The sequence below is a fragment of the Diadema antillarum genome, unplaced genomic scaffold (genome assembly GCF_040938485.1).
Source record: "Diadema antillarum isolate AM-2024a unplaced genomic scaffold, OU_Dant_1.0 scf00000036, whole genome shotgun sequence".
In the NCBI taxonomy this organism is placed as follows: Eukaryota; Metazoa; Echinodermata; class Echinoidea; order Diadematoida; family Diadematidae; genus Diadema; species Diadema antillarum.
In genome coordinates, this window is record NW_027270925.1 from 927,468 (window position 1) to 939,293 (window position 11,826).

Sequence of the window (11,826 nt, forward strand, 5' to 3'; positions counted from 1 at the left end):
GAAAATAATCACTGGGGCACTGTTTGATGTACTCTATCAGCCCTTATGCAATCTGTGTATGCAGGGCATGGGTGGGTGACTGCTGATCGTATTAATTACCCACTCGGCAGAGATGATCAATCAGCCACATAACGATCAAAATAAACATTTGTGCCGACAAGCAAGATGAATCCAGACAGGAAAAGAGTGCGTTCACTACACCCTGTGGCACGATGACTCAAGCAGGATCATTTCACAGTCAACAATGGCAAAATTACTTGTCAATTAATTCATGTATCAATCGAACAATGGCTTACAAAGAAAAGAAAAAAAAAGACAAGATACAAGGAAGACAATACTAATTCAAGACTGATTGAAAAAATAAGAGTACCTAAACAGCGGAGGAGACACACCCTCATGCTTCCTTGATGCAGTCGCAACACATACAGTATGTACCTAGAAACTACAGGTCTGTATATAAAGACCTTCTCGCTCTAATGACCGATGATCTTGACTGTCTCTATTAGTTGTCAGAGTGGTCTGCAATGTGACACTGGATCTCTAGTACAAGAAGGTCATTTGTCTTTAGATGTACTAGCTGGGTATTCTCTCTGCCCTTGGCTACTGTTGATGGAGCCTAAGAAAACTATTGGTTTTTACTATTGATTTTCTGCAGTAGAGTAGACCAGGCTTTGTTTACACATGTACAGGGTGAAAACAGGAGAGAAACAAAATTTGACTATATTGATATTGCCCGAGAAAGTACAGTGTCCCTTGGGAAGGCCATGTCAGGTTTCTTCCAGGAACACAATTTCCATTAGGTTTTGGTTCTCTATACACAAACTCATCTGGCATAAAAATTTAGCTCATATTGCTGAATTGCAAACTTCAAAGCCTTCCCATGTAGATACAACATTACAGTATGGGACATAATGCAATGATTTGATGGTGGAGCACAGAATTATGAGTGCTTGTTCTATGGAATACTTGTCTCATGCTTGCCCAGCAAGCAGTAGATTACAATCCTTGGTCACGCTGCATTCATGAACTTTTTTTTCACTTTTTCAGAAGATTGAGCATTTGCTCTTCATGTTGCAATGCTACATTGTTAGATGCAGCATAGTGGACTAATGATTGTGTTTAGTTTAGATGTACAACATGTATTCTAGTTTTGTAGGGCTAGGGGAACTTTTTATGATGATTTCACACTACTATGCTTCAGGGCAGTAGAAAAGACAAAAAGTTCTTTAACCTTCAAGCTACATTCTATACACCAATTGGTATTCTACTTTGCGTGCATTGATCAACCAGCTTCTATGATATCATCAATTGCCTTGTAAAACAACTTTTATTTACCGAAGCAATTTGTCTGGTACATGCTATTATTCATATGCCAGCCCTCGCCTCCTTAAAAACAAACTAACAACAGAAGAAAAAAACATGTTCCATAACTGACGAACAGAGACAGGGCAAAGTGGAATTAGCCCCAACACTGACGGGAGAAACCATCAGCAGCAGAAGAAAAACAGCTTTAGAATAAATCACCAGAGATCTATTTATCACCTGCAGTTGAGGCGCATGCATATCAAGGCAATCTCGCTTGGCAGACTCTACTCCCTTGCCTGGCACGTATCAGCGAAAATCTCGGTGTGTTCTCCATCCTAGCTTTTCACGAGACATGCCAATTCTGACGGCTCCCTAATGGAGGTAATGGCAGGGGATTTTTGTAGAGCATGTTTGCACATATAATAGCTCGTACATATTATCTGACTTTTACCATGTACAGTAAATAGGCAATGTCATCAGTTTGAACAGGGATAACAGACGTACGGTCAGTCTTAAACCACAAATAAAAACCACTATGAAAGTCCCTGTCTGGATAACATTATATTTACTTTGAAGAGATATTGTTGTTGCACATGAATGTGACCAAATAAAAACAAAGGATGAGTTAAGATTTGAGCAAACAACAAGTACAGGACTTGCAAACAGTCTGAATGGCAGCACGTTAATCGTTATCATTATCATCTTCGGATGAAGTAAACTATGCTACTTAAAGGACAAGTTCACCTTCATAAACATAAGGATTGAGAGAATGCAACAATAATAGTAGAACACATCAGTGAAAGTTTGAGGAAAATTGGACAATCGATGCAAAAGTTATGAATTTTTAAAATTTTTGTGTTGGAACCGCTGGATGAGGAGACTACTACAGCTTGTGAGTCATATGCGTACAACAGTATAAAGAAAATGTAAAAGAAAATTCAACATATTTTCACTTTTTTCGCATAATAAAAGAGCACTTGACTTGCCTCTTTGTAAAGGCGGGGGGAATAATATTACCCATAACATTTGTCGGTAACGAGTCAGGGGAATGTGTACTTTTTTCAAAAGATGGAATTTTGTGAAATTCTCTTTATATTTTCCTTATATTGTTGTACGAATGTGACATCTAAATTATACATACACTGCAGTAGTCTTCTCATCCAGCGGTTACTGCACAAAAACTTCAAAAATTCATAACTTTTGAACGGATTGTCTGATTTTCCTCAAACTTTCACTGATGTGTTCTACTAATATTGCTACATTCTCTCAATCCTTATGTTTATGAAGGTGAACTTGTCCTTTAAGCACTTTTGTACCACAGTATTCTGTACAGTCATAGTTGTGCACTTTGGGGAGTACAGACTGTATTTAGCAAATATTGTCAAAAAGTATTGAGTATTTTTATAAATAAGCAAATACAAAATAGTAGCACATATTTGGGGGTCATTTCATCTTCTTTAATTCTGCTTATGAAACAAGTTGATCTTTGATCAAGTATGGTTCTTGAATAAAACTTTCACAGCATACCAAAATTGATGCATCAATTAGTGCATAGATTTAGTAATATAAAGTAATTCCCTCACTTTTAAAGTTTAAAGAAGATTCATGAAATCTCGAATAGAAAGGTCAGCATTGGAAATATGAAAAAGAGTAAATTTAGAAACTTTCGGCAATGTACCTCTGTGCTCACACTCAATAATGGCAATAATTTACTGATAACTTTCCAGACCTACACATTTGCTACTTGAACTTTCCAGAGAGACACACTTCGCATTCATATTTCTGGTGGGTGAGATGGCTCAGTGCCCGTAAACTCACTCCTGAAATCATATCTTCGATCCAAACTGCTAACGATAACAAGATGGGGGCCTTGTTTGCGGGGAGTGTTTTGGGTTGAACCGTACCAAAATATTCTTGCTGGAGGCTAGTCCTCAGAAGTGAACCGCTGGATTTGTTGATACTGGTAACAGAGCAACGGAGGGAGGTGCAGGAATGCAATGCCATCTTTATGATGACCATGATCTGCCTAAACACTCCCTGCGACTGCCCAGTCATAATAATCATCATCAAACTATTTTAATGATGCTAGAAGAGAAACTGAAAAACACAATAGGGTCACCCTTGTGACATCAAAACACATCAAGTGGAATGTAAGTCAAGCATTGAATATGTTTGATAATGTACTGTATGTATGGCTTGGACATTGTCACTTTGGGGTTTACACTGGCCCAGGCATTATGTTTTGTTACCTAAAATGGGGAATTAGACATTCCATTTGATCTATTCATATTTTCATTTTTAAAAAGAACATGAATACACAGTGGGGTATATGATCCCAAGATAGACACACTATAGAACTTTCTTCACAATACTTTTGACACCAAATGTAAGTCTTTGGCTGTCTGTTGTTAAACTACCTACTAAATTAACAATGTGGAGACCATATCAAAACTTGGCAAAAATATAATCATGACAAATATTGAAATACTATTGATAAACCAGTAAGTCATCAACCTATTAGTCTTCAATGGACTTGAATAAAAAATTGGAATTAATTTCCTTTTTCTCTTTGACTTTAAAGAGGTGAGTTGTAATATCCTTCATCCATTGAAATTGTCTTAGTTTGATGATTACACATTAAGAGGATGGGTTATATTTGCTACATTACTAACAAAAAAATGATAATTTCAAATAGATGAAGTGATAAGATTGTTTGTTAAACACTTAATATAAGGTACTGAGTATATCAATTGTCATTATCATTTTATTAAAACATTTGAACTTCATTGAAATTCTACAATCATCTTATTTGTGTCAGGACTATTCTACTAGGATTTCAACTATTTTATTCATTTTTATTTTTTATCTTCATACGCTACATATGTACTACATTTGACATTAAATGGTTTCTACAATGAGCACTTTCAGTGATACAACTGTAAAGCATTTGAGGGACGTGCTTGCACTGCGTGCATGCCATTCACTACAGATTCAGCTCAGGTCTCCTTGACTGATATCTTCATTCATTATTCATATTACATGAGGCAAGATACAACTGCCAAGATTGATAATCATGCATGCCAAAGACGGACATGAAGCGCACGATAACATCTTCAGATTTCGCATGAAACAGAATCAATTTCACTTTCAATCACAATGAATTGGCAAACGCTGCAATCCTTTGCACCCCAGAGCCATGCCCCCACACTTTTCCCAAATATCATCCACAGGTCCACATCCATTCTAAAGAGGTTGTGATCTTTTATTTATTTCGCGTGCCATGCGGGGGGAAACCGCATCTGCAAGTGAACAACCCAACAGGGGTACATCCATACGTGACTCTCATTGCTGAGAGATCAAATAGCCTCATACAAAATTCATTTCGATGCTGTAATCGTGCAAAGGAGAGCATGCGAGGATCTCCAGCCTTTTTTTCCCCTGTTTTTTCTTCCAAATTGGAAAGTCACCTCCCCTACTCAAGTCTCACGTCTCTTGGCTTATGTTTTCCAACGATGAGCAGAAATGACCTGAATGGACTGGAGCAACCCCACTCTGAAAAATCTAAATTTTGAGGGGCTGATTTTAACCCGTTGAGGATGAGTCCCGAGTATACTCGGGCAAGTGTCTATGGCAAATGCGTGTTGTAGCAAAATCAGTCCGTCCTCAACGGGTTAAGGTTGGTCCTATCTTGTTTTGACAAGGAGCTGAGAGACACTGAATATGAATAAAGTTAAAGGACTGTGAACATTTTCAATTGAGCCCTAAACACCCCCGCCCCTCAAAAAAAAATATAATAAAAAATTCCTGTGATGCCTCTATCAAAACCTGGATGAGAGTTGATCAATATTGCACCTCACTTTTTTGCTAATTTTAATTTTGTATGAAGAGGCATTCATTCCAATTAAGCATATGACCCTTATGAATAACTTGTAGCGAGTGTGACCCAAACAGACAGATCATGTCAAAATACAACATATCAGTATGACCACATTAGACTATGACGGCACGGCACGCGACAAGAGCAGGAGTTTTCAAATCTAGCACAGGGAACGGCATGCGGTTGTGGACAAAAGCCACAGACATCACTGAAAGGTGAGAAGAAAAAAAGGTCTGCTGGCTGGGAAATCTCCTGGACTGGAACCATTCAGTCTCACATGAGTGAAAATGTAAGCAAATACAGAGATGAGCGGTCAGTAAGAATAGGTGCTTAGAGCGGGACTTGTAAGGTTTCTCAGCTGGAGTTGCTTTGTTCAACACAGTGTTGTTCCAATTTCAGCGTTGACAGGGCAACGTTACCCTGCCAAGAAGTTTAGAGACGCTTGGTTTCCTATCTTGATATCCCTATCATGTTAGCAGGAAACATACAAACATAAAATATACCAGGCAGTCTCATGTTGCACAATGCTACTTTTTAACAAGTTTCAACAAGGGTCTGCTGTAGGAAAATGTATTTTGGAACAATAAAAATATCAGAACAGAAAAAAAAAAGCCCCTGCCTCAGATGAAGATTGCAGTGACACATTCTACAGAATCTCATCTCAAGAAAAGGCAAACTCCAGGTAAATAGTAAACCACTCTTGCCAGCAACTGCTAATTATACAGGATTTTTTACATGAGCCCTGCTTCGGGGGAAGCAAATCAATACCATTTTGGAATGTTTGCACGAGAGCTCACCTCAACTCTGTGTGACTGGAAAAAAAAATGCATACAATAACACACGCTGCTCTAAGGCTGGGTGATGATCGTTACTGGATGCCTGCCTGGTGAATTATTATTCTAATAATGGCAAGGGACTGCGATGTTTGTAGGCAGGAAGTGTACCCAGTGTTAGACAGTTGTTTTTCTCTGTGTGCAGAATACATTGTAAGTTGTTTAAAATGCAGGAAAAAAGATGGTGAAGCACACTTTCACATTTATCATACTGAATTGCATGTTTATAATTTATTTTGAAATGAAATCCTCCTGTGGAATGTTAGCTGATTAATACATATTAAATTTTATCCATACCATCGGGTCATGATTTCTCAATCAGCTGTCCTACATAAATATTGTGTTAGTCAGTATATTTCATCTTCAAATATGTAATATAACTGCTGGATGCGACAAACCCAACATTGTTTTTCTGTCATATATTGAACACTTTTGGTAAATAGCTTCTAATTTTGCAGAGATGAAACAGTTGAAATACCCGAAGTCAAATCTTTGTAAAATACAAAATGCGCTGTTGAATTCAGAGGTGCAAATCATCAAAGGCAAGAAGATAATTGCTTTTGCGAAATTAACCCATGACTTGACAGGTTAAGCCTTTAACTCTACATGTAGTGAGAGATTGCAATAAAAGCCAGATTGGACACGTGGATTGTTCTCGAGAGTAACTGACATACATTATGTTACAGAGTGAGATACAACAGTAATTTTTTCATATATACATTGTACGTGTAAATCTGTTGGTTGATTTGATATTCCTATTGTGACTGTCACTAACAAATACAAATGTTTGTTCCTATTAAACTAACTAGGGTGGTGCATCATTATCCAATTAGTCTCTTATCTCATAGTACATATATTTTTATGTTCATAATCATTTACCACTTGATTTGTTAATCCAACTACAATAAATTTTATGTAAAGGAAGATTCCACAACTTCAAGTTACCCCTTTTGTTACCATGAATAAGTAACAAGCAACAAATGTCAATTTCATTTTGAAGCTCTCTAACAGGGTTTATGATCAAATCCAGTCTTGAAGAGATTATGCCCACTGCTGAGACTTCTAAAACCTGAGTATTATCTACCAACACAGCTCAGTTATTGTTGCAAACAAGAATGGAATCCAAAAGCTCCATGGAGTATTTGGAGAATTCCTATGTCCATTAAGAGTAGCTAGACCTGATAAAACAAGCTCAAATTAATCAGTAGCAAGGTGATATCATGGATATATGAAAGGTATATATTGCCCCTAGTTAAGTGGATCCAATGAATTTAAAATATTCATAGAAAACATATCAGTGAACTTTACAGAAAATATCCTGTATAAATACATTTAAACAGGTCTTACAAATTTTTAGCTTTCTTAATCAATCTCATCTCATGGCTGGACAAGATGGCCACAACAGTTTGTAATATTACAGTAACTAGCAGAATATGTTAGATATAAAGAAAGTATAAAGAGGACTTCTCATTTCATACATTGTAATTCTAGCATAAAGATAAAGCACTTTACTTACCTTCTTCAGTAGTAAGGTGGAAAAATATGATACTTAACATATCTTATAAGTCCAATGGAATGTGTATTGATAAGAAAAAAAAAGTTAGGTATTCGATTTACATTTTCTTTATATCATATTATCTCGGTATAGCCTTCCAATCGAGGGAGGATGGACACATGGATTTTACTAAAACTTGTACACATTAGAACTTTTGAAGAGATGGTCAAAATTTTGTCATATTTTGCTGATGTGTGAGTGTGTATTGTTATTATTTGTTTGTCTGTTTTTTACTCACTTATTCCTTTATATTCATATATGTTTGAGGCCTGGGTTACTTCGTCTCTGACATACATCTAATGACTTAAATATAATGAAATACCTTCTGACTTTTGGCCATGGCTCCTAGTGCCTTTATCTCATGCTTGACATGTTTACCCTCATTCTGGCAGACGTAGCACACTGGAATCTTGCACAGCATACAGAACATACTCAGGTTTTCATCCGCATGTTCCTGGCATGTGGCAATTTTGGGCTGGCTCTTACCACCTTTTGCCTTCAAGCTTCCTTTGGCTGGGCTGACCAGACTGTGTTTGGCCAGAGGTCCCCGGGCTGGGTGGCAGCTGAGCCTGCAGGCACTACAATAAAATACTTCACATTGCTCACAGTACACTGATGCATCAGCAGCATTCTGTTGCTGTTCACAAAGCTGGCATTTTACTATGAGGTGCTGAGCCTTGCCATATCTGGAAACAATTGACTCTAGCACTCTGTTTCTAGGGAAACCGTTCACACCTTTCTCATCTAGGAATATCGTGCGATGGCACTGGGGGCAGCTGATACGCAGGGTCTCTGGGTTGGCAGACGTGTATCCATTCTTGGTTACCCCAAGTCCACTTGATGTTCCCGAACTTGAGCTTGTACCACTTGCTTGACTAGGAGCGTATCCACCAGCAAAGCTGACACCACTATCACCATCACTGAACGCGCTGAGGCGGTCCGCTTCGGGGAAGTCAAAGGAGAAATCGTACTGAGCCGAATTCGGTTGTTGTTGCTGCTGCTGCTGTTGCTGTTGTTGATCGCCGGGTTGTAAAACGGAAGGTCCACTAACTTGGATAGCCAGGACACATGGAAAACATATACTATGGGAGCAAGGAAGAATTACTGGATTTGCATAAAATCCTCTACACGCGTAACATCGTAGCTCGTCCTCCATCTTCATTCACTCGATTTAAAACGCCGAAGCCAGCGTTTGACGTCCTCGGTTCCCGTTCCACTTCTATCGCTCTCCTGCGAAATGGCAATCCGTATTGACAATGAAGCCTGCCCATTCAGTACGGTTCGGCGACTAGCGTGCGTTCCGTTCACCTGCGTGCTCAACGATCATAATCATCGTCTCGCCTCTTTGTAGCGGGGGAGCAACTATAACGGAAAATCGATAGTGGTGTGACTCTAAGCCTACCAAAATTCGCACAGAATACAATGGGGCTTGTGGGTTTCGATTGTTTTCACTGGGGAAGGGGGTCCGTTAATGCCCCCTTTGCCTTGATGCCGATTACGATAAGCTTTAAGTCAGATTTGATATCTGTTGCGTTTCTCCGGTTTCCGTTAATACCTGCCATTTTGAGGCTTCCCTTACTTGAACGCTGTGAATTATATTTTGTCGTAAAGCGAGATTATATTCCAACCCAATTATACACTTCAAGAAATAATCAAGCAGATTCACAATGTCCACACTCTTTATCAATAATATCAACACCGTCAATGACAGTAGTACATGTATTTTAATGGACAAACCAAACTAATGTCAAATCAACGATACATTCATGATTGACATGCACGATGCAGTGGTACATAATGTGCGCTCTCAGGGTAAGATGTAAACTGCTCGAGGGGGGCATAAGGCACCCCCATGCACGCGATATACCAACACGAAACGCGTAATATAATATGGGATTTATTCGTACTCGTGAGTATAAAAACACTTGTATGGCTACCACTTCATTGATCTGCGAGTTGCCTGGGTCTTCGCGTGAGATAAAAGCTGAGAATTTTTAGGAATGTCTCAATCGCACTATCATGCACTATATACACTCTCAATATTGCTATATCATAACAATCGTTAATTTGTCTGCAGCATGTGGTTTATCTGTTTTCCCATAATTGTATATGAGAAAAATTTGATACGTTCCCGAGTATGACTTACTTTACGTCTGTTTTCTTTCACTTCTTTAGTTTGGGCCTAAGCTGAATCCATGCAGCTAATTTTGTTGTCACACTCAGTTTCTATACTGGGTGCCAGATGTCCAAGGTTTCGTCGATTATCACGCTATAGCATTTTTCATTAGATTCACTATGTTCTTTGTTGACCGCCATGTTCTAAATATTTCATAGTGCATCCAAGCTGGATATAATGCATCATTCTATTTTGTTATATCTAATGTAGGCCCTATATTTTTTTTAAAGAGAGAAATGCGAAAAAAATAAATTTGAAAATGAAATTGAAAGACTATAGGCGTCAATCCCATAATCGGACTGTCTTACACTTCGAGAGAGTTTGAAAGTAACATTTTCCTTAAAGAGAACAAACAATAATATTCCTTAATTTCCCTATGAAAATGAATTGATAATTAGGGGCATGTTCGTCATAGAATTTGTCAGAAACTTCCAAAACTTTCAGAAACATTCAATTTTTGTAATTGTCCAGTAAAAACTCAAAGGTATATATAAGGGCTCATTCGTGCACATATTATCAATTCAAAGTGCAAAATGTAGATTGCAACCGCCGACGCAGGACTTAAGATAAAGCTAAATCATGGCTCGACACTAACTTTTTTGTTTGGTGGCCCGATGGGGCCACCAAAATCCTAAATTTCAAATTTTTGGTGGCCCGAGAGAAAAATTTGGTGGCCCGAAAAAAACCCAATAAAAAACATTAAAAGTCTTTTTTTTTATAATGAGTCAAATATTTAAGTTTTATGATAGTAAGAATTAGAAGTTGGACATAATTATCTACTCATAAACAAACTTCAACAAACTTGCAACACTCACTCTCAGGCACTCATTCAGTCCATTTTATCCATCCTTTAAACAAATTTAACTGCTAATTTCCGTCGCAAAAAGTTGCGAATTTATTGACATAGGCGGGCCACCAAATTTGCCCTTTTTTAAAATTTGGTGGCCCGACTTTCATTTTTGGTGGCCCCGGGCCACCGGGCCACCGTTAGTGTCGAGCCCTGGCTAAATGATGAGCAAAAGTCTTGATTGCGACTTTTTCTCTGCAGATATTGATTTTATATATTCCTAGTAGATTGTAAAATCCTAATGAATTGAAACTTCATAATATGCTTTTTCTGTTGATCATTATTATACCCTATCCTAATTCATTCGCCATAAACAAATGGCTAATATGTCAACTCGCACTTAACTTAAATTGAATGTGTTTATTCATCTGCATGTTTATTCAGTTAATGATGTACAAAATTAAACCTGACACATTAACGATTTCAGGTTTGTTTGTTTTTTGCAACTGTGCCACCGATCAATGAATAATGTGGCAATATCGTTGTTTATACATGTGACATTGATCCATAAAAAGTGTATTTTTGAAAGAAGACATATCCAAAGACTTAACCTAAAACTTAAGTGATTTTACCTATAAGTTTTAGGCTCTTGTTCACTGTAAAGGAGTGTGCAGGCCATGGCCGGCGAGGGTTCATGAAACATCAGGAAAGGATAGAATGCTCTTTTAATTATTATTGCTTTATATTATCTATTCGCCATGTGAAAATTGTTGTTGCTATAGGGTCTACTTTCCTACATGTACTTTAGTGTTATCATTCCACATTGCACGGATTCATTCATCCGTGATAACGCTAAAAATTCGTTAGTTCGGTTGTTACCAATGGCACTCAGTATTGATCCACGTTCCACACACCACTCTTTACAACTATGCCTAAATTGAATCCCATGGATATAGAATGATGTCAGACAAACAGAATGATAGAAATATCATCAAAATCATGTAAAATAAAATAAATGGTGCGGAAAGTTATGGAATTTTGAAGGTTCACATGTTTTCTCCGAATAGCAAGATTAATTGCAGCTTTAATCTCAATATGCAAATTATCTGAGGTATAATGGCGTTGTCAACTCACAAAACTATTAACACATTTTTGTGCATAAATGCATTATAAAGATATATCATTTTAGTCGATTAAAAAAAAAAGCATTTTAGTTGATTATTTGGTAGGTTTGATCGTCGATCCCCACAGCCAAAGTTGCATTTTTCTTTGCAGCACAAAGACACCAAAGGT

General features: G+C 37.7%; 1 protein-coding gene across 1 annotated transcript in view; it reads right to left on the reverse strand.

The window, feature by feature from the left end:
* The window catches only part of LOC139745011 (E3 ubiquitin-protein ligase TRIM9-like), a 74,591-nt gene extending 65,760 nt beyond the window's left edge, over positions 1-8,831 (reverse strand). Inside the window, exon 1 of the mRNA XM_071655423.1 lies at positions 7,893-8,831. Within this exon, the coding sequence (XP_071511524.1) occupies positions 7,893-8,732 (840 nt within the window). The 5' untranslated portion in view covers positions 8,733-8,831. The remainder of the gene's footprint in view (positions 1-7,892) is intronic.
* Between the last annotated feature and the right edge of the window lie 2,995 nt (positions 8,832-11,826).